The following is a 22,595-nucleotide window of genomic DNA, read 5'->3' as shown; positions in this document are numbered from 1 at the left end:
CGCGCATACATGTACATCTTATGGCTAAATTACTTTCTATCTATTGAAAAGAAAAAAAACAAGATAGAGAAACAACCACTCAGTGAAATACGACAGCTTCTGCTATTCCTGAATGCCGCACCAGATTCACTTAGACAAGGCAATAAGATATTGGACCCTACACCACATTATTGCATGTCCCAATTAGTTAGTGCTTCCGAGAGCCCACTAAGAAATGACAATTCCACAGCTTGGAAATGACTCAAAATCAAGAGAAAGGTGGGAGTATGGATGACTGGTAAAGAGAAAACAGAACATCGGCATCTACTTAGATGGAATGCCTTTACCGATAGTTGTTCAGCGCTCCTGGCGTACCATGTGACATTATCTGCGTGGTCCTCCAAACCGTTCACGTGGCTACTGATTATTTAATAGAGGCATTATCATTCACTTTTGTTGGGTGATTGATAAGTTGAGAGACAAGAAAGTGACCCGTATTATATGATAGCGATATTTTATTTGCGGATAGTACGAGATGACAATACTACATGATACTTCGGAAGTATCCAATAATTGGCGTCTTTATAACTAGTACCCTAATTTGAAAACAGAACCTCACGAGGAATAGTTTCCACACCATGTGGATAGTTGCCCCCACTGTGTCCCACCTTGAACAGTTTGACCGTTATTTTTTTTTTTAATGCAGGTTGTTCTGGACCAACTTACGTACCTCGAACTTAATTCCTAAAATCCATCTCATGGCCGTTATTTTATTTTATTTTTGTTACATATTAACAGAGTATGCACAATTTTAATTTTCATCCAATCTCAACTTCCATCTCGAAATAGTGGAACTCATCATCTCATTGTATATTGGGAAATGCTAGGTACAAAGAAAATTTATCCCGAAAGTACCCCGAAAACAGTAATAAGTGGTTGAGAATCACTTTGATGATTGGGTCACACATATCAAAGTGAATCTCAACCACTAGTTAATCTTTTCGGGATAGTTTCGGGGTATTATTTCTTTGTCCCTAGCATTTCTGTTGTATATTAACCCAACCTTTGAGTCAGTTGAGTTAGTTGTCCAAGCTTGATATTAACCCCAAGAGTTTGACATAGTGATTAAAGCCTAAGACTTAGGCATTTGCTTTCAAGTTTGAAACTTCTCAGGTGCTATCAACTCCTTTGGCGTCATTTCATATGGAATTTTGCTCTGGCTTTAATTGGTCCCCCCATAAGTGGGCAGAGAATTAACCTCTAAGATTAGTCGAGGCGCATGTAAGCAGACCCGGACATGTTATTAAAAAAAATATTAACTTCCATTCTTGTCGTTTGTTTGAGAACCCTGTGTTCTATTTTTCTATCTGAAAACAGTGTGGTCTTGACTGGAATAAGTAACAAATTGAATGTTGAAGAGCATCTTGGCCTTTTGCGAAGAAAATGTCAGAGAAACTAATCGAGTGGCTAGCAGGTTGGTGAAATCCCAACTCCTCGATCTTCCTTGCTAAAATTAAAGAACTTGTACCTATATATAGGTGCCAACATTACTGTAATTGCATGTAATATTATTTATGTAGCACCCCTGCCGAGTGGGTGCCGAGCAGCCAATCCGGCTGTTCATGTCAAAATCGACGGCTTAGATCGAAACATCTTTTTCTTTTCCTTTTCTTTTTTTTTAAATTCATTCGGTATCTTTGCATCCGGGCCGTCCAAAACACTTTTGGACAGTCGAGATGCGCTCGGCACCCCTGCCGAGCACCCCTGCTTGGCAGGGTCTCCCGGTCCGTGATTTTTTTGGAGAAAAAGATAGATACAGTCCTACTTGATGATAATTAATTATATGAAAGTTCAACGGAGAAGATGACCGGAGCTCTGAGTTTAAGTTAAATTTTTATGATCTCCTGAGCTTATATTGATGTAGTGGATAAGAGAAGAATAAAGTACGTGACTATATACGTACGTTTAATATGAATTAAGGCTCCCGTTTGTTTTTGATGTAAAATGTTTATAATGTAAAATATTTTTTCAGAAAACAAATTTTAAACTTCTGTTTTTCGGTGTTTGGTTGACATATGAAAAATATTTTCAGAAATTGACAAAATAGTGAGGGAAAGAGAGGACTTAACGATGGAATTTAATTTAGGAGAGAGAGAGAGAGAGGACTTAACGATGGAATTTAATTTAGGAGAGAGAGAGAGAGAGAGAGAGAGAGAGAGAGAGAGAGAGAGAGAGAGAGAGAGAGAGAGTTTTACGTGGGTGAGGAGTGACGATCGAGAAAATTGAGCAGTGAGAATTAGAGTAGAAGGCAATGAGTTCATTTCAAAAAATAATTTACTAAAGATGTAAGAGTAAGTCATTTTCATCCAAACATTGAAAAATACGGAAAATATTTTATGCCCAAACAAATAGAACCTAAGTGTAACTATAACTACAGGAGAAAAATAACAGTTTGTAAGTACCTAAAATGAGGATAATAACAATTTCTATACGTTTAATACGAACAGGGGTAGTTAGGTCTTTTCATCTCTCTCAGCAATTGATAATCCAAAATGAGAACGGAAAAGCTCTTCCAAAATGAGAACGGAAAAGCTCTTCCATGGCTGATTTTGAAATTGTGCCTTAAAGTGTAGTTTTGAGAATGCATTGCGAGAGAGTGCATTTTGATAATTCAGAAATCCTATACGTACCGACGGTTTCTGTAGGGAAACCGTACCGGCCGTTTTCAGCCACCGGATGGCCGATCCGAGCCGTCTCAAAATTTTAAAAAAAATCCCGAGGGGGCTACGAGGGAATTAATGGCATCCGATGTGCGTAAGACGCTTGATCTAACACTCTATTTTTCGTGTATACAACTCGGATCGGCCGTCCGGTGGCCGAAAACGGCCCGGCGAAGCCGTCGGTACGGTTTTCTCTACGGAAACCATCGGTACGTATAGCAGGGTTGCTGATAATTTGGCTCCAAAACAATTACAAGAGCAAAATGCAAAATGAGAATGGAAAAGTTGGCTCCCAAAAATTTACCTACCTTTGTATAACCAAAATATTACCCCAAACCAAATAATATTCCCCTCCAAGAATTGGGTATATATGCCTTGGGCCCTTAGCTTTTGATTTGAGTCTTTAAGCCACATCATGCCTTTCGGCATGTCTTTCCGTTGGACCTTCTGATCTGATAAAAGTTTCTTTGATCTTTTGTTAACCACTTTATTCGACGCTTCATGTGATCATTGGGAATCTAATTGGTGAAAAAGGAAGTCATGACTCAATGAAATCTTAATTAATGGACCATTTTGCTCGATGTGATTCCAATCTTCTTCCTTTACTCTGCCACTTTTGTCCAATGAGCCACAGAACAGGAAAAGGATGAAAGACGGAACAATACTTGGAGGATCAGGCCAGCACCCACCGAGGCCATGATTATGGCAGTAATAGTTCAATGACCTTGAATCATGGCTCGCGGCCTAGCACCATCCTCTTTGAACTTTCCAATGCCTACTTTTTCTTCTGTTTTTTGCCGAGCTTGTGAAGCCTTATTCGATTGCCTTCTCATTTCGCTAATTATTTGAAGTTTGACCTGTCCGATTTTACTCTTCTCCAATTTAAACTTTTTTAAGGCAAATGGTTGTTCCACAGAAGATTTTCAGCAAAGCTTTACATAAAGCTTGTACTCTGTCTGCGGGGTAGGGCTATATATAAACCAAGCAGCTCGCAAGTTCGGTTCGGGCTCGTTATCGTTCAAAAAAAGCTCGATTTGTTAAAGAAGGCTCGGTTCGATTTAAGAAACTCATTTAGTAAATGACTATGCTCGACTCGTTAAGGACTCAAGCTGAGCTCAAACTCAAATTTTTGGCTCGTTTGTAGCCTGGGGCTAACCATTTAAATGGTTGGGCCATTACCATGATCACGAACACCGGGGGTTAGATTGGACAGCAGCTTCTTCTCCAATTTTGTTTGGCAAGGAAGATGTGCGGAAGCTTCCTATTTCACTTGGATAGTCACGTTATCACTGGAGGGGAAACTGAAGTCGTGTTAATTGCATGTCTTCCCTTCTTACTTCTTAGATATAGTTTTTTTTTTTTTATGGTCAAGAATGTCTGAATCTGTTTACGTGCATCTCAATTAATTTTCTCATTGTCCAACTAAAAGGTATGTCATTCACGTCGAAACTAGAGAATTCACGAGAAATTACTTTCTTATGACTTTATATAAATAAACAAACCCTAATCAATTGTGGGACGAACAAACCGACCAACCAATCTGTTTATTTCAATATTACCCAAATAAAAGAAGAAAATGACCCAAAATCAAGGTTCACGTTTATTTGAGGGTTTCCGTTAACTAGTTGCCTCGTTACCCGAGAAACTTTTATGTATCCTGGTATACAATAGCGGTGGGTATCCCTTCCGTAGAATTTCTAATTTTTCCGTCATTTTTTGATCACATTTAGATGATCGGCTCCGTTAATTATGTAGAGTTCGGCTAGAATCATAATCAGGTCAAAATTTGTGTTCATTGGACTTTAGTAGATACATGATCGGCACACGTGAAAATTGCAAAAAGATCAAACTTGGGTTTCGATTCAGTGTGTTTTTTTACCCAGTTTTGTTTTCCTTCAATTTTCACGTGTGCTGATCATGTATCTACGAAAGTCCGATAAACAAGATTTTTGGTATGATTAAGGTTCTCGCTGAACTCTACAAAATGAACGGAGCCAATCAACCAAATGTGATCGGAAAATGGCCGAAAAATTAGAAACTTTCCCGAAGGATACCAAACCACCTTATATACCGGAGATACATAAAAGTTTCTCCTCGTTACCCTCGTATGAAAGCTCTGCCAGTTCGGTAAAAAATGATTACTTTGAGAAATTACTACTCCGGGATAGTTCTATTTAACTTTTTTTTAAAGTTAACATTTTATTCTTATTTGAATTTTATTTTTTATTTTTTAATTTTGCATCAATAGCCTCGACGAGATGAATAAAAAAAAATTGTAATTTTTTTTGCTTCTACCCAATATTTTGAGAAATAATTACTTGTGAGTAAAAAAAAATTACTTTTTTACTTAAAAGTGGTACTAATTGCCATGAGCGAGTGAGTTATTTTAGTATGGGACCTAGTAAGCCAAGCACTTATTTGGAAAAGGATCTCCCCAGCTATGTAAAAAAAATAGGACCGGCCAAGAATTATGGGCCTAAATCCCGCAGCTGCGCTAAGGGTGAACAACAGCAGTCGTGTTTTGTAGTAATGTATGGGCCTAATCCCATAGTCTAACTTTTTTGGGAAAATGACGGCCCATTACGTATTTTGATAATTAATATCTTCCAACTACATGCTGAGAACATTTGTTGATGAAGAAAATGTACTTTGACGTGTATTAATTATTAAAATACGTCAATTATTTAGCCGTCATTTTTCCAACTTTTTTCATTCTTGGTTTGGGCCGCGCTAAGGCCCAACACTTTCGAGCTTTCCAACGTCAAGCCCAAACCCAGCGCTGAAGATTTCAACACTTTCTGGTCCCATCGAATTCGAACCTCATTTCACTCTTCTCTCTTCCGGTTACTTTTCAACCAGAGAAAACAAGCAGAGAGAGAAACAGAAAAACCAGAGAAGCGAAAAAAACAACAATGGGGAAGGATCTGAGCGACGACCAGGTGTCCTCCATGAAGGAGGCCTTCACCCTCTTCGACACCGACAACGACGGCAAGATCGCGCCGTCGGAGCTCGGGATCCTCATGCGCTCCCTCGGCGGCAACCCGACCCAGGCTCAGCTCAAGTCGATCGTCGCCGAGGAGAAGCTCGCCGCGCCCTTCGACTTCCCCCGGTTCCTCGACCTCATGTCCAAGCACTTGAAGCCCGAGCCCTTCGACCGGCAGCTGAGGGACGCGTTCAAGGTCCTGGACAAGGACGGGACCGGGTTCGTCGTCGTGGCGGATCTCAGGCATATTTTGACTAGTATCGGGGAGAAGCTGGATCCGGCGGAGTTTGACGAGTGGATCCGTGAGGTGGATGTTGGATCCGATGGGAAGATCCGGTACGAGGAGTTCATTGCCCGGATGGTCGCCAAGTGATTGCGTGAGTGAAACTCTTCTCTCTCTCTCTCTCTCTCTCTCTCTCTCTCTCTCTCTCTCTCTCTCTAGGGTTTGATTGCAATCCATAGATCATAGTCAACAAATTATTACGAATAGTTTTCTTCATTTCTTCATTTTCCGTTGTTGTGTTGCTTGATGTTTGTTCAATTTCGTGGGCTTGATTTTGCTGGTTATGTGTGAAATGTGGTTTGTTGTGATTTTCTTTGGTACTTGTGAACCATGCATGTGTATTTGCGGTCAACTGGAATCAAATCATCTGTACCAAGGTGCTTTTTCGGCCATTGGATCACTTAAAAGTTTTATAACATGAAATAAAAATTCACACAATCTAACGACCCAAAACATCTTGATACAGTGGTACACCAATTTCTCAGAGAATCTCGGGTGCGGAAAACTAGGTCCGGATTTCTTTTTCTTGGAATGTGTGGATCTTTGAGGTAGGTCCTTCGTTTGCATTTTAGTATAAGCTTAATAATGTTTGGGGGATTATTGTAGAATGGCCTAATGGGAATAACACTAAAGGAAATTTAGTAAGTTTGCCGCTTCATTTGGTGCTAAAAACTACTACCAGAAAATACAGTCCTTTTATATTTGGATTGTGGTGATAATATGGAGGGATTACCCTGATGTTATATCAAAACTGAGTTCTTTTCCACAAAATTTGACGAAACAATGATTCAAAGATTGTCCACCAAACAAATTTTATTTTTCCCCTCAAAATGAAGCCAGAAACAAATACTGAATAGTTTAATCAAATAGTCTTTTTTGAACGTCTACAAACTGCAAGGAAACTCACAATGCGAGATAACCTTCATATCCGTTTTAGGATTGCCAAAATTAATTATAATTTTCCAAATAGTGATTTATGTGGTGGCTAGAATGTTGTTGGGGATGTTATGTGGGGAATTTGTTATATTTCTCAGCCGATTTTTACTTCAGAACCCAATTTATGAGTTTGCTGTGCAGTAGGAATTTACGTGGAATGGTAGCACTAGTAATGCCTGTTAAGGAAAGGGTACCTCTAGCAATCTAAACATGTTGAATGTTGGGGATACCTCTAGGAAACTAAACATGTTGAATGTTGGGGAATATGCTTAGGCAAGAACAGATAGTGACTTAAATTTGTTTTAATGAGTGGTAAAAGTACACTGTAATTTGTTCATCATGTGCAGTGAGTGCCAATTACAAATAAGGAACAGTATGGCCTTGTTTTGTGTGTACATGCCTTTTTCGGTTGTCATAGTCATTGTGCCTGGTATATTACACAGCTTCTATAGTGTAAATAAGCTGCATCGCGTTAGACGAGATGTCATTTGACGTAGCTAAGGAGGTACTAGAACATAAAATGTGGCTTTGACTGGTGACAAAGTAGGTTGCCCTTGACAAGACTAAATTTGTGTGTTCATGTAAAGATGGAACAAGTTCTTTCATGTATTACACTTGGCTTTTTACTAGTTTATTGTTGGACCATCACCCCAATACCCCATATCAACGTTGTTAGATAGTCAACTTACCACAAGCTTCAGCTTTAAGCAAATGTGTCCAACGTTTATGCTATCCAACACCCTCTTTCACGTGCAACCTTGTCTTGCACATAGAGACGCGAATATCATACATACAGAAAAAACAGAATGTGAATACAGAGACTTGACCCAAAGGCCTCCCAGAAACCAGAGTGTTGATGCTATGTTAGATCAAGCCAGAAGCTTAAGGTGTTATGCAACAAACTCAATTATGTACATTAAGCTATCTAGCACACATGTTAATGCATGGACGGTGTGGTAATGTCTGTGATGTACCTTTATAAAGTGCTTAGGTTGGGGTTAGAGCGCTTTTGAAATATTTTAAGAAGAAAGTATGGGATTTTGAAAGTATGGAAAGAAGGGTCGAAGAGATATGGGAGGGGGTGCTTATGCATCCCTGACACTGTTTCCTAAACTTTTTGTTGTTGAGCTTTGTTGGCTAATCTTCCATAATACTATTACCTTTTGTTGGTGTAGAATTTTGCATTCTGCCGTTGGACGGTATGCCTTGGCCTTTCGGCTCCCACACAACTCATGTTTTTTCTTTAATACATGATTACATGCATGAGAAAAAGCAACTTCTGTAAATTCCTTACACTACGCTGCCCATCCCTAGCTCCAAGGAAGTCGTATCCACATTTGCTTCATAATCCTGAGGATGGGTGTAGTAGGTTAAGTTGGGATGAAGAACTTGCCATCGGATTGTCTTTTCTTTGCTGGGGAAAAGCAGGTGCTCAGAAACTCAAGTTACACAAAATTTTCATGTGAATTTTGTCATATATTAGAAAATGATTGCATGGAGTTAATTAATTGGTCATGTTAACTCATTGTGGGTTTGCAACTTTTGGTTGGGCAAATCATAGACTAGAGACAGGGCCGGCCCAAGGTATTTGGGGGCCCTAGGCAAAATTGTGAAGAGGGGGGCCCTACATGCTTTGGCAATTAAACAACAAAAATGACAATATCTGTGTATATATTTTTTCAGTTTGAGTTGAGCAACACAAATGGTTTGGTTCAAGTGGTCTTGTGTTTTTCCCTTGTATCCTCTTAGACTCAAGCGTGATACTTGGTAGCTCCAAAAGTCCAACAATACATTCATTTTTTGACCAATAAACACTTTTAAAAAAAAGGCTACTGCTGGGATTCGAACTCAGCCGCGATGAGTGGGCTGGAAACAAGTTACCACGGAACTAACCAAAAAATCTGAAACACCAAAAAATCTGAAACTTTGGTTTCTGAGGTTAACGTGAATCTTTTATACCATGTCTTTAGCAAATTGCTTGCGTTCCATTGTCTTTGTGGATTCATTAAATGAAGGCCCTGTTCAGTCTATTGTCTTCCTTTTGGACTCTAATACCGAATTTTTGCATCATTTTTATCACATGCAGGTGTTTTGGAAGCAGATGCTGTAATTTTCTTGTGCGCGTAGGGAGAAGCCTGTAGTTATCTTTCTTCAAGTGTAGTGATTTGTCTGGCAACTCTAATTGTGTTGTCCTTTGCCATCTTTGGTCTCATTTTTCAGCTTTCTTGTGTGTTGTGAATGAATGATTGCAGATTCCACTATTTGAAAGGCCTACTTTTTGGTGTTGTCCTAGGGTTTGAAAGCGATTGTGTGTATGTATTGGCTTCTCTCACTTTGTTCTCGTCCGTCCGTCGTATCTTCCAGCATTGGAAGCATCCTTTATTCAGTAGTGCTTTTTTTATTTCTCTGATTGGCAAAGCAAGGAGACAATTTATTCAGAAGTGCTTGAGTACCTGGCTTTTGTTTCTTTGATCTCCTTGGTTTGTACAGGTTCACTGGCTGTGGAGTCTATTATTTTAGTAGCTTTTTTTGGCATCTAAGAATTTATTTAATTTGTGCTTATAGGCTGAAATCAACTTTGATTTTAAGCTTAACTTAAGCTAATGCTACCGATTTAAAATCTTCCTCGATCGATCTCTCTCTCTCTTGATCTCGATATCCCCCTTAAGCAATCCTATGTTGACCATGTGATGTGTCACCATTACATTGCATTGGTTGAATGTGTTCGGCCTCCTCTAATTGTACCTGTAGGGCCCGTTTGGACGTGGGATAATGATTGCGGATATTAGTTATGAAGGGAGATAAGATAGTAGTGGTATTATGTAAGAAAAGTGGATCCACATTGATGTGACGGGGAATTAAATAGTTTTTTGATTTGGATGAGGGATAAAATGGGGAATAGAGTTGTTTTGTAGTTGAAATGGAAGAGGGAGGAGGTATTATGTAATAACACCCTAGAACCTCCCCATAAATAATATCCCTCTGGGAGTATTAGAGGATTCAATAGAATCTGTGGCTTAGCTAATATTTAGAGGATACAATAGAATCTGTGGCTTAGCTAATACTTCTCCATTTTACTTTCCAAACGAGGTCTTAAAGCTGGATCCACAGGCTAAAAGGGATATCACAATCCCCATCCAAACAGGCTGTAGTTTGTTAGAGAACTTTGAACCTGTTTCAAACTTCTCTTGGCACTCTAATGATAGGTAGCTAGAGCTGGTAAATTTGGGTTATGTATCGATTAATGAGTTTACATTTCATTGTCGTTGACTCGTTGTCATGGTGATCAATAATCTGGACTAATGGCTAAAATAAATAAAGAAGAGCTTTTAGCAAAGTTAATGCCAATGGGTTCAAATTTTTCGGATACGTCTTGTTTCTCCAACCCATTTTCAAACCAAAAAAGGTCTAGGAATACATTTTTCGGACACAATTGTGTTTGGAGCCATTTGATGTATGAGAGATCACGCGCATCTAACGCCTTTGAATGCAGTTATGTCAAGAATTGTATTTCAAAGTTTCGAATTGAACTATCAACTGCCTTTTTCTTGAAGTCAAAGTCCCATTGTCGAGTCAATTAAACAGTTTTTGTGGGAGAAAAAATAAAATTGTTGTTACTTGTTTCTCCGTAAAATTTTCATTAGTAATTATTTATTATTGTTTATAATTAATAAATTACAGTATGCTCCCTTTTCGTTGCAAAAGGGAGACTCTTTTCAGCATTTCATGGGAGCTTGGGCTTTTAATATGGGCTTTTCTCTTAAACTATGGGCTCAGCCCAGATCCTTTCCCCGATGGCCCAACAACGAACCAACCCGCCCACAGGGGTATCGCCGTCTTCCACATATTTAAACCCCGCCCCAAATACCGAATTGTGGTTAGGAACTAGGGTTTCGTCTCAGTGGAACCGATAACAAACTAAGCACAGCAGCAAGCCGCACCCCTCCTCAGCCGCCGCCATGGGTCGCATGCACAGCCGCGGGTATCTCTCCGTCTCTCTCTCTCTCCCCTCTGTATCTAAATTCTCTCTCCACTTTCTCCCCGTCTGTATCTCACTCCGTTCCCGTTGTTTCACTCTACTTCCAGGAAGGGTATCTCCGCTTCGGCTCTCCCTTACAAGAGAACTCCCCCCAGCTGGCTCAAGATCTCCTCCCAAGATGTCAGTGCAAATCTCTAGCTTCTCTCTCTATGTCTATACATATATTCATGTGCATTTACCTATACTAGAAGCCAGGGCACACACGATCCGTTGCAAATCGTATTATGCGAAAGATAGAAAAAGAAAGATCTTGAATTGGGATTGATTTGGAATGGAATCTGGGAGAAAAGAGGGGAGAAGAAATGTGGGATGACATTTTTTTTTTCACCTTAACAGTTTTTCTAGGTGGTAAAGGGATACTGTGGGAAAACTGGTGTGAGTCAGCCTCAAAACTAATGTACACACAATAAAAAGGTGTTCCTTTTATATTGTGTTGGATTAGATAATAGATGCATGCGTATCGTAAGATGCTATGCTGATTTTGTAGGTGGAAGAGAACATCTGCAAGTTCGCGAAGAAAGGCATGACACCGTCGCAGATTGGCGTCATTCTTCGCGACTCTCATGGAATTGCGCAGGTCAAGAGCGTCACAGGAAGCAAGATCCTCCGTATCCTCAAAGCTCATGGTAGCGTTTTAATTCTCTGCTTTGTACTGTGAGAAAATGTAGTTATCTATTTTTTTTTTGCTGCTGATTGTGTTTTATGTTGTTGTTTTGTTTAGGCCTTGCACCTGAAATTCCTGAGGATCTGTACCATCTGATTAAGAAGGCAGTGGCAATTCGGAAGCATCTGGAGAGGAACAGGAAATTTAAGGATTCCAAGTTTAGGCTGATTCTGGTGGAGAGCAGGATTCACAGGCTTGCTCGCTACTACAAGAAAACTAAGAAGCTCCCTCCAGTCTGGAAATAGTAGGTTTCCTTTCCACTTTTGCTGGTTTCAACTGTAGCTCATTGGATATCTTGGAATTATTTAACAATTGCTCAGAATGATAGGTTGTGATCTGCCGGCAATCGCATAATCTTTGTTCCATTTGAATAGAAATGATTTCTTTTTTGTTACCATGGATTAGTTAGTTAAGTTCAAATAACCCACATTTTGGAATTCAAATTGTTGGACGAAATGTCACCAATTGGGAAATTTAAGAAGTTAACTCCATGCTTCCTAACGCTGCATAACAATAATTTGGGGTACTTTTTGTCCCAACGTGACAATGCTAGGGAAAAAGAGTTTTTTTGTATCAGAATGAAAAGGGCTATCGGCAGTTTAGCCCTTAAGCTATGTGTGAGAATCAAATCCAGTTCAAGGGGAAAGCGTAAGGTCATGCTTTTCGTTTGTAATCTCTTGTTGGATTACTGTTGCCTTGTAAGTTCTTTGTTCCATTGCATGAATTCTGGCTTTGTAACCCTGAGTTCATTTGATGTGGCGTGGGACAAGCTGTTTTTCGGGGCTTGTTTGTAATGTTGTGTCTATTTCTGCCTTCATTTGATTGTTATGTATTGGTAATTGTCTCCGTTGCTAGATTTGTGTTTGTTTAAGGAATTTTATTAATGTATTATGTGAATTGTCTAGAATGACTTGCCTCATTTCATTAACCATATTCCTCTTTGAAAGTTTTTTCATGGTTAGCATGGATGTGTTAGATTTTTGTACTCCATGCAAGTCATAATTGCGTTCAACATGTACTGGCTTGGGCACATTGTTTATCCGAAGTGAAGGCATTTGAGCTTTTTTTGCACTTGAGCTAAGCAGTGCTACTTGTTTTATGGACTGATCCTCTCTTTCTATAAGATGATAAAACTTGGTCCTCTTGCTTAAGGTTTTACTCTTTAGATCATGTATTTGTATCATAGATTCCATTCCAATTGAGTTTGAGGTTTCACATTATAGTTTCGTATAACTACTTATTGTTCTGCTGATGTTTGCTTATTGATTAAACTCTAACTTCTTATTTTCAGCGAGTCAACCACTGCCAGCACTCTTGTGGCTTAGTCTAAGCAGCTACCTGCTTGGCAAAGTTTAGTGATCATCACGAGGCATGGATTCAATCAGCAAGATAGTTAGTCTTCCCGAGTTTGGAATTTTTGTTAATTCGAGAACTTGTGACTTGTAAGGGTTAGAATATTTCATATTTTGTTTCAGGAATGGATGACAGAACAACTACTTTTTGATGTTTGGATTTAAATGGTTATTTTCTGTTGGATGATGTTCAACTTAATACATTTGCTCTGTTATACGCATTTTTAACTAGTGTTGCAAACTATTTGTTTCGCATGACATACTGAATGCGATAACGTTTACTGCCAATGGGTTTTTGTGAAGGTGAAGGAAATACAGTCCAGAGCTTTGATAAACTCTAACAAGTAATGTGTCACCACCCTTTAATGTGGTTGCTTGGTTTTGTATTTCTTTCCCTTTTCAATTGGTACAGTTAGCTGGAAGAAATCCGGTCGATGGTTTCGGTGCAGTTGTAGAGCTTGATGGTATTGGAACACAGCTTCATGGGTACTGTCCGCAGTCCTGAAGCGAACTGGAATATTTGAGGTTGCTCTTTTAGGTGGCGTGGAGTTGGCTGAATTTTATTTGGTGGCTTTTCAAAAGAAACCATAGCAGCCAAAACATATATGAATCCCACTTTATTCTGGTTAACGATTTTCGCTTCACGATTAATAATTCTTATGGCTTCAATAAGTTGTCCTCACGGCTGGTGCACAGCTACTCCCCCCGGTTCAACAAAAAGTTGATCGAGTTTGATCATCTCTGATACGAATATTGAATGGATGGATAGTTCCGCGTTGTTTCAAACATATTTCCAAACATAGAGATATACAGCTTTCCTACTTTTATGCTGCTTTGCTATGCATTGGAGGAGCGATTTGAACAGAGAATCTACATTAGAACAAAGAATCTCAGCTCAATAGTGTTCAATGTGTATAATGTCTCCATTTTTGTAATGCATTGGAGGAACGGTCTAAATAAGAGCAGACAGTCAATGATTTAGACGTTTCCATGATGAAATCTGTTACGCCTACATGCGTTTGGTATTTTCTACCACCAAATAAACAGGCTCAATTTAGATTCAAATAATTCTCATAAACTCGCAATGACACAAATTAATGCACAAAACACAAAATAAACGGGCTCAATTTAAACTGCAATAAATGTAACCTAAACTCGTAATGACCCAAACTAACAGCATGATGTCCATCCCTACTTTTGCTCAAATCATATGACAGCATGAAGGTGAAAACCATTTATCTACAGCTACGAAAAGTGGGAAAATACAATCATTTGGCTATGAAAATTGTGATTAACTGTCTCCAAATTCTTTTTAGACAAAAATTCACCTCATCAAAGTTCAAACTTTTTATGGACACCGAAAATGGGTCCCCTCAAGGCAAAATCATAGCTACGCCACTGTTATAGGGTAAGTTCATTGGGCATTGGTAAAAAAGAGAGAGTAAGTTCAGAGCAAAATCAAAATAAATTTTAGAAAGTCTAACGACAATGTGCTTGATATTTTTCAATACCACAAACATGAAGCGGGTCGGCTTCATGTAGTAGCATTAATAAATAGGGTATCTAAGCAAATGTAGTTTTCAATAATAAAATCAAGCTCCCTTCTTAATTATCTTTTCTTATGTGGCATTTTCCTACTAAAATTCTCTTCTTGTTTTTCCCTATACTTTGCTAAATACCAAAAGTCAGAAAAAAAAACTATCAAATTTCATTTCATGATCAAACGTTCTCTTGTTAATTTTTTTTTTATATTTATTGCTAAATCACAAATAATGAGGGGTAAAATAACATAATAGAGTATAATTTTTTCTTGCATAGCACAGATAGAATGCTTGTGCTAATAATTTTTTTTGCCTCTCAAAAAAAACAAAGGGCCAAAAAAAGTACTTATTTAAGTACTACTACTGGTAATTACGCAAGTAATAAAACTTGGCGCCCTAAACTTTTCCTTACACAGAGGACCAAAAGCGTACCGCGCCGGTACTTCTTACCAATATATATATCAGGGTAGGTTTTATTCCATTACTACGGGAGAAGAAGAAATGGCGGTGGGGTTAAGACTCTTCACTGAGAGAGCCGGCGACGGCCCCGGAGTTCCAGTCCTCGATTCCAACGCCGGCGAGGAGCTCATCCACGTCCAGCAAGGCGTCTCCGTCGTCCTCGCCAACCGTCCGCCCGAGTCCCCCGGCACTCTCTACATCTCCTCCAAGTACTCTCTCTCTCTCTCTCTCTCTTGTTTGTTGGATTGTGTTCTGCTTTTCTTGTGGCTTTTTGTTAACGGGGGTGTTGTGTGGGGTTTATTGAAGGCAAGTGTTGTGGTTGAGCGACGTGGACATGGCCAAAGGCTACGGGGTTGATTTCTTGTCGGTGTCACTTCACGCAATCTCTAGGGATCCAGAGGCTTATCCGTCTCCTTGTATTTACGCCCAGGTACTTCAATACTTCAATTTGTTTCTACGATTGCTATTTTTTAGGTCTTTAATTGAATTCCTGATTATGAAATTGGTTAGTGGTGTTTTAGAGTTTAGGGCTTTTGCTGGTTTCAGTTGCCTGATGTCGATTTTTGTTGTAAAATAAACACAGTGAGACTCTGAGAGTGAGAATTTATTAGCGAGAGAACATTGTTCCTACCTCTTCACCAACATTTTTTACTTATAAATTCTCGTCTGTTTTATGAGGAATTGAGCTCTTTAAAGTGGTTACGAAATGCTTCCCGCAAAATATGGAATGTATACACATAATTAGGGCTTTTGCTGGTTTCAGTTGCCTGATAATGGTCGATTGCTGTTGTAAAATAAACACAGTGAGAATTTGCGAGAGAACATTGTTCTTACGTATTCGCCAACATTTTTACGTATAAATTATCTTCTGTTGTATGAAGATTTGAGCTCTTTATAGTGGTTACGAAATGCTTCCCGCAAAATATGGTATGTGTACGCATAATTAGGGCATGGAAGCTGTGTCTGCTGCTCTGATTCTGACATATGGGACAGATAATCCTTTTGGATTTACGATGGAGAGTGAAATTACTAAAACTGAAAGGGTGGAGCCTCGAGTTTTGCCGTAGGTGTAGCAAGATTCAGTGGTTTAAATACCATGATAATGGTTGTTCGCTTGTTGAAATTCAGAGAAATACTAGCTTTTTTGTTCTTTTTAGTCTTATGGTTATCAATAAATGTTGGTGATGTAACAAACAAGCTTTGTTCTTCAGACTCGCATTCACGATGGATGATTTTTTAGATTAGGTTTACACCAAATCATGTGCCTGTTTTTTGAAGGACTGAAAGTGGGTGTTTTCCCCTCCATCACTTGGTTCTACCTCTTCCCAAGCCTCTACCCACTCCGACACACTGCAGTCAACTTTGCAGTACTTATTCTTTGCAACCTTGTTTCAGCATTTGCTATTTCTGATTATCAAACTATTTAGACCCCAAATGAACATCAAACATTGTGATGGTGCTGCGTAGCTTAATACCAAAAGATCAAGGTGATACATGGAGATAATATAGTTGGTTATTACAAGGACACATGGCAATCTAAGGTGATTCAAATAATACATGAAGAAAAATGGATGGTGGTACTAAGGAACTGACTAGAGCACATAATTAAGAAGAGGATGGACATGGTTTTATGCGTAATTCAGCAAGGTTGGAACATGTAGCATTTGTGGAGCAACTAAAAAGGTTGTTAAAAATACATTGCAGCCATGAGAATGAATGCACGACCAGTAACCTCCATTGCCCATGTGGCCCACATCTATAGAAGGAAGAAAAAAAATATGGTTTCTCTATCAATTTCCTTAGTTCTGTATGCTTATTGTAATTTTTAGCCCAGAACTTTATGTTTTCCATTCCTACGACGTTTTTACTTTGAGGCCCACAATTTTTTGGTAATTCACGAGGGAATTAAAATTTCTCTTTGTTGAGGCAAAAAAGGACTTGTGTTGGGTTCCCACCATCTCACAAAGTACACCTAGTTAGAAGTCAATTGTCCACTTGGAGCGAGCTTGTTCTTGGTCCTTCTGCAGAACTTAAGCACCTGGACTCTGCTGGACAAAGTGTATCGCAATAGGAGTGGGAAATCTAACAAAATATGTTATGTACCATTGCAAAGAGTTTTTTTATGTATGTTTTCCTTGCCTGAAGATTGACACAGGAGATGAAGATGGGGATCAGTCAGAGGGCTCAGATACAGAAGATAATGGAACTGTTCTCTTATCAAAGGTCACAGAGATGAGGCTTGTGCCATCAGATTCTAATCAGTGTACTGTTCAGCTTCACTCATACTTTTTTATTGTTTTGTTCTTTAACACAGAAAGCCACTCTTTTTTTCATGCTTGTTCGCATATTAAAACATTTTTCCTGGACTTAAATGTTTATTTGACAGTGGATACACTGTTTGAAATTTTCTGCAAATGTGCTGAAATGAATCCGGAACCCGTTGAAGGTGAGTATCAATCTTCTGCCCTCGGGTGGATTCATTGCAAAATTATTCTTTTGGTGTCAAAGTGTTCTGAATTGTTCCACTGCTTTCTTTAGAGGAAGAGGAAGGACACAACTGGATTTTCAGTGCTGATCAGATGCAAGATGAGGGCGCAGGTACAGGCCTCTACAACATTAATTGGTACTTCTTGTAAGTTGATTGGATTGCATGGCATTTTATAGTTGTGTGACTTTTGGCAGAGGGAGAAGAACCTGATTGGCATTTCTTTCAAGATCCCACCAACACAATTGGTCATTCAAATGGGGATCACGACCTAGCTCATACTGTGCTCGAGGTATGATTTTTTATTTTTTTTGGTTGGGTAAGTGTCTCATTTTATGACCCACCAACTCAAAAAACAGGGGTGAACCCACAATATAGGAACCTATACAAATGAAACTTTTCAACAGAATCCAGAACCTATAAGCATCTACTTCAAAAAGAAAAAATAGAAAGCAGCAAACCCAGGAGCTCTACTTGAGATGTTCCATTGGCTGCAAAGCCTTTGGTTCTCAAGAGAATTTGGGAATTGCTTCCAAGTGCACACTCTCAGCATCAATACAACAACAATAACAGAACCCGTCCAGTCCCCAATCATTGGGGGTATGGGCGGGGGAGGATTGGAGACAGACCTAATCTTTGGCAATATATGTATAAAGTGGATGCTCTCAGAATACCACTGAATAGTGGCCCCCCTATACCTCCAAGAACCGAGGAGCTAAAGGGATATTTTGCTATGAACCATGCCCTCAAATCAAAGCCGAAAGGCATCATAGGGCTGGCCTAGAGACCCAAATCAATTTATGTGCACATTACAATGCTTGCTTCATTCACAGCCCGGAGCATCGGAAAGCACATTATTTTATCATCAATACGAGCAAGTATTTCAATAGAACTTCTGCTCTGCCACCAAAAACACTAGAGTTCCTCTCAATCCACAAGTAATAAACCCCTGCAGCTAGAGCAAGCTTGAACAGCAAGGATTTTAGAGTTTTACCACTTGAGTAGCCAATAGCCCAATTAACCTCCATGTCCCAAACCATAGCCCTCCTCTGGATTTGAAATCTGGCTAGAATGATTTCCCAAATGGTGCGGGAAAAACTACATTAAAAAAAACAGTTGCTGCAGAGTCTCATCACATTGGGAACACAAAACACAGCCAGGACTGATCTCCATACCCCCATCTTCTAAGCCTTTACTTAGTAGCTAACCTCTTTAAGCAGGCTAGCCACATTATGAAAGCCCATTTTGAGACATTCTTAGAAACCCACACAATTAAAGCCCACTGGACCTTCTCACCTCTGTATCTAATTGCTTCCTAGGTATGTTTAGTGGTGTAGCAACCGGTAGGAGAGCTAGACCAGATAACTTTATCACTTCTATCCCTTTGAGGTTGAATAGAGCTAATAGCTGAATTCTGAATCTGCTGAACCAAAAGTGGATCTTGGCCTAGGCCAATTCCACTCACCATTAATAATGACATTGCTAGCTTTGATGAAAAGAGATTTCCCATCATAGCCAAAGTTCTATCATCCAAGAGCTTAAACAAAGGGCCCTTGGGATGCCAGTTGTCAAGCCATAAGAATGTACCTTGGGCATCTCCAATTATTTGTTTAATAAATCCCTGGCCCAACAATCTCAACTTCCAACACTTTTGTCCATTATGTTTTCGTCATTTACATCTCAAAATTGCATGTTCCGTTATCTTCTTCGAGGTTGATCTTTCTCCTTTTCTCACAGCAACTTGAAATCAACGATGAACGATTTGAGGATGCTGAAGAGATGGAAGGTGATCATAACAGTGGCCATCCATAAGCTGTTTGATCCACTTGCTGTTTCGTGGCAGCTTCATATCGACGATTTTCGTTTTACTGACATAGAGCAGCCGGAGAATGACAATAGCAGTGGCCTGTTTATCCGTGTACTATTACCTTGGCTTCAAGAATTCCTTTTTACCTGTGGTCTTGTTACATCTCCTTTTTCTATATTTGGACGGCCTAGAAATTGCCTGTGAACCTTGTGCTTATTATGGCCCTCATCTTCTATTTCTTGCCTCTTGGACTTGGAATCTCATCACCCTGGTATTTGTTAGTTATGGGTGTTGCAATGGATATGTAGAATCGTAAAATCCTTAAAATTGTACCAGTCTTCTCAGTGTGACAGTTATGGACCCTAACTTGGTCTACTGTGCTAAAAGACATGTTCGCCATTAAGCTTACCTGGAAAAAATGGTGCACGACATTTGGCTTGTTAGTCATTCATGTTATCTACTACAAGCTCCCTTTTGGGTAAAATGGTGGATTAGTTTGAGGAATCAAATCCTTTGTACTGAAATTCTGTGTACTGGTGCATTTTCGGCCATTAATTTGGGGAATCAAAACATTTTGGTAAATAGGTGCAACAATTTCTCAGTACAGAAGATCTCGGGCGTAGCTTCGGAATATGATACCTAATTAAATATGTTGTTAGGAATCACATTTCTATTCTTGTTAATTAAGTATGTTAGGTTTTTGTTTGTGTTTTCTTCCACTAATCTTTTGCAAAGATCCATGAAGTGCATAAAAAAACCATTGATGAGAGATGAATCAGAGAGTTCGTTTTGTTTATTCCATACGGCTGTAAAACGTGAAATCATTAACCTTCAAACTCTTCAAAGAGACCGGGAGAGGTCTTTTTGAAATGAAGGTAAAAAGTTTTCTTGGACTGAAAAAAAAAAAGGATTTGGGGACCTGTAATGCAGTGTTACACTATAGGGTTGCAGTACACGATTCAAGTCGTCCGTCTCTGCAATCATTGATGGTTTAGATTCCAAATTACAATGTACTATATATGATGCTGGTCAAAGTCCTTGAAGTCATTCAAAAAGTCATTGAGTCAATCGAAGAGTCTAGTTATATTCCTAGGTGTCTTTTAAGTTATTAAGAAGTCTTGCTAGTTTTTAGTAGTGAATTATTTTTATTAAGTTCAAGTCTAGAAAATTTATTTTTCCTATGTTAGAGAGATGTTCCAACAAGTCCTATTTATATCCTTTGCTATGAATGAAATGAGTAGTTTTGAAAAAAAGAGTTTTTAAATATTTATCCTCAAATTTCATCCCATATAAGTATCCATCCAATTCATTTCGAACAGTTATGTTTTTATCCACATTTTTAAATAATTCCAAAATTGCCCTTTATTATATGGATACATTGATTATTAGAGCTTTGGCTAGGAGTCCATAATATAGGGTCTAATTAAGCAACAAGGACATCAATATTTTGCCAACAGCCGCCAGGACTTTCTTCCCCTGCGTTCCATAAATATCCCCGTTTTTTCTATCGTAAAACACAGCCAAAATAAAAAAGTCAGACATGAAAGAGAGAGATGTTGGTGTTTCTCCGCGGTAGGAGAGGTGCCTATGGCGGGTGTCGCTGGTGGTGTGGCGATGTTGAGCGCTGAAATTTGGGAGCTTGGAGGGGTTCGTAGTTTGGGAGGTGCTTCGTCATCTACTCAATATGAATAACAACACCCCAAGCGTAAGGCTAAAACGTCGAAAGAAGCATAATAATCCGGAAGACCAGGTATCGTACCCAAGGGAAGATCCAAACAGCTCACGTGGATTTGTAGATGTAAGAATCGCGCCATTGAGACGGCCAACTTTAGGTGTGATTTGAAACGGAGAAAAGAAACGCGATAAACTAGAGTTTTAAACTATTTAAACTAAGAGGCTAGGTTTAGTGGATCACCACCCCCATAACTCGAATCTATCAACTTTTCTCTTGAATTACTCGGTTTGAGATATGCGTCAACGATCTCCCAAACCGGAAGATTTGCCATTAAAACCATTTTAAACTAGAAACGGAGTCGAAACACCAAGTGAGTTCTAGTATTCGTCTAGCAAATGCAATGGATGACATAGCTCTAAGTATCATGTGTGGCAAGTAGCATGCTCTTGCTTACACAAGATCAAAGAGGTTAACACTACCAAGTTTTGATAGACAAATACGAACTACTTTTTTTTTGCTCGGCCAAATACGAACTACCTTGATTTTTCAACTAAGCATGAAGATTTATTAAGAGAAAAGCATGATCAATCTAAGCCATGGAGTGTTAATCACCACATGATCAAGCTTATTTAACTACTCACTCATACTAGAAATTGAAGCAACAAAGCTTTTATGGAAAACATATCAACGAAATTCGAAATAAACTTGAGATTTATAGAGATCAAAAGTAGTAACTATAACTTTAATGAAGGGAACAATAACAAACTAAGATTATCTAAGATAGAAAATGCAGGATTAAGCTAAGAAAATGAAGATCAAAGCAAGAACAATAGCAAGAGTAAGCAAAAAGAAAAGTAAATCTATTCAGGATCTAGAAAAGTATGTATTCTAGATATTTGTGACATAATGGGATATTTATACAAGCTCTCATTTGCCCATAAAATATCTCAAAAACGCCCTAAAAATCCTTTACGAATGCCCTCGATATCGATACAAGGAATGCTTGTATCAATACCGAGCAACTTTGATCTAAATCCACTGGGCCGCCGTAGCGCCATGGAAGAGGAAATTAAGTCGCATATCTTTGTTGAAATTGTTAGTTTAGATTGTGGCATCTCCTCAGAGTTTGAATGGAGTGATGAACCTATTGATGAACCTGATGTCCAGTGTTCTCCCCCTTTGCATCCCCCTCTATGTGATGATCCGAGAGAGAAATTTCTCACCATTAAAGAAATGGATGTAGAGGTGGATTATTTATACTCTTTACTGGCTAAGCAAGACGCTTATGAACCTATCTTTGAGGAGTTAGCGCCTATGGAATCTAACGTTGTCTCTTCTGATCTTCTGAGTCTTGAACTTCTCACTGCTAAGGAAATGGATGTCGAGGTAGATTACTTACATTCTTTGTTAGAAAAACAAGATGCATGTGGGCCTAATCTTGAGAAGTTACCAATCATAGAACTAATTGATTTTCTTCGTGTTGACGATTTTCTTGGGGTTTATCATCCTTATATTGTAGATTTTGTCAACAAATTAAAAATTAATTTTGTTTGGGTTATGCACTTGGTGGAACTTAAGTTTTTAAAACAAATTCGGCAATTGCTTTACTCAAAGTCTTTTATCTCATGGCATGGTCGAGTTCAATTCTTGGCAAAAGGTGTAGCATGGAGTG

The 22,595-nt window shown here is 39.0% G+C and overlaps 3 protein-coding genes and 1 non-coding gene across 4 annotated transcripts; 3 read left to right on the top strand and 1 right to left on the bottom strand.

Annotated features, from left to right (window-relative positions):
* Positions 1–5,485: 5,485 nt before the first annotated feature.
* LOC131319124 (probable calcium-binding protein CML13) lies at positions 5,486–9,203 on the top strand. Its single transcript, XM_058349253.1, has 2 exons — positions 5,486–6,059; positions 8,988–9,203. The coding sequence occupies exon 1, from the start codon at positions 5,612–5,614 to the stop codon at positions 6,053–6,055; it is 444 nt and encodes a 147-aa protein (XP_058205236.1). The 5' UTR covers positions 5,486–5,611; the 3' UTR covers positions 6,056–6,059; positions 8,988–9,203.
* Positions 9,204–10,774: 1,571 nt separating this feature from the next.
* Positions 10,775–13,177, top strand: LOC131319123 (small ribosomal subunit protein uS15-like). Its single transcript, XM_058349252.1, has 5 exons — positions 10,775–10,883; positions 10,988–11,060; positions 11,428–11,566; positions 11,662–11,848; positions 12,896–13,177. Exons 1-5 carry the CDS (start codon positions 10,861–10,863, stop codon positions 12,927–12,929), a joined length of 456 nt encoding a protein of 151 aa, XP_058205235.1. The 5' UTR covers positions 10,775–10,860; the 3' UTR covers positions 12,930–13,177.
* A 1,628-nt stretch (positions 13,178–14,805) lies between these two features.
* LOC131319114 (chloride conductance regulatory protein ICln) lies at positions 14,806–19,830 on the top strand. Its single transcript, XM_058349235.1, has 7 exons — positions 14,806–15,165; positions 15,263–15,386; positions 17,102–17,219; positions 17,343–17,402; positions 17,495–17,554; positions 17,639–17,733; positions 19,179–19,830. Exons 1-7 carry the CDS (start codon positions 14,999–15,001, stop codon positions 19,251–19,253), a joined length of 699 nt encoding a protein of 232 aa, XP_058205218.1. The 5' UTR covers positions 14,806–14,998; the 3' UTR covers positions 19,254–19,830.
* Positions 18,165–18,270, bottom strand: LOC131321479 (small nucleolar RNA snoR100). Its single transcript, XR_009198524.1, has one exon. It is a non-coding gene; the product is annotated as a small nucleolar RNA snoR100 (small nucleolar RNA).
* Positions 19,831–22,595: the final 2,765 nt, after the last annotated feature.

The sequence above is a fragment of the Rhododendron vialii genome, chromosome 3a (genome assembly GCF_030253575.1).
Source record: "Rhododendron vialii isolate Sample 1 chromosome 3a, ASM3025357v1".
NCBI classification, from domain to species: domain Eukaryota; kingdom Viridiplantae; phylum Streptophyta; class Magnoliopsida; order Ericales; family Ericaceae; genus Rhododendron; species Rhododendron vialii.
The sequence above is the reverse complement of the archived record's forward strand: the minus strand, read 5'-3'. Positions and strand labels throughout refer to the sequence as shown.

What these genes read in the sequence shown, in the direction of transcription:
- LOC131319124 (XM_058349253.1), top strand. Translation starts at nt 5,612, where the DNA reads ATGGGGAAGGATCTGAGCGACGACCAGGTGTCCTCCATGAAGGAGGCC.
- LOC131319123 (XM_058349252.1), top strand. Translation starts at nt 10,861, where the DNA reads ATGGGTCGCATGCACAGCCGCGG. An exon ending in CCGTATCCTCAAAGCTCATG is followed by an intron (nt 11,567 to 11,661) that starts GTAGCGTTTTAA and finishes TGTTTTGTTTAG; the next exon opens with GCCTTGCACCTGAAATTCCT. An exon ending in CTCCCTCCAGTCTGGAAATA is followed by an intron (nt 11,849 to 12,895) that starts GTAGGTTTCCTT and finishes TCTTATTTTCAG; the next exon opens with CGAGTCAACCACTGCCAGCA.
- LOC131319114 (XM_058349235.1), top strand. Translation starts at nt 14,999, where the DNA reads ATGGCGGTGGGGTTAAGACTCTTCACTGAGAGAGCCGGCGACGGCCCC. An exon ending in ACTCTCTACATCTCCTCCAA is followed by an intron (nt 15,166 to 15,262) that starts GTACTCTCTCTC and finishes GGTTTATTGAAG; the next exon opens with GCAAGTGTTGTGGTTGAGCG. An exon ending in GATGCAAGATGAGGGCGCAG is followed by an intron (nt 17,555 to 17,638) that starts GTACAGGCCTCT and finishes GACTTTTGGCAG; the next exon opens with AGGGAGAAGAACCTGATTGG.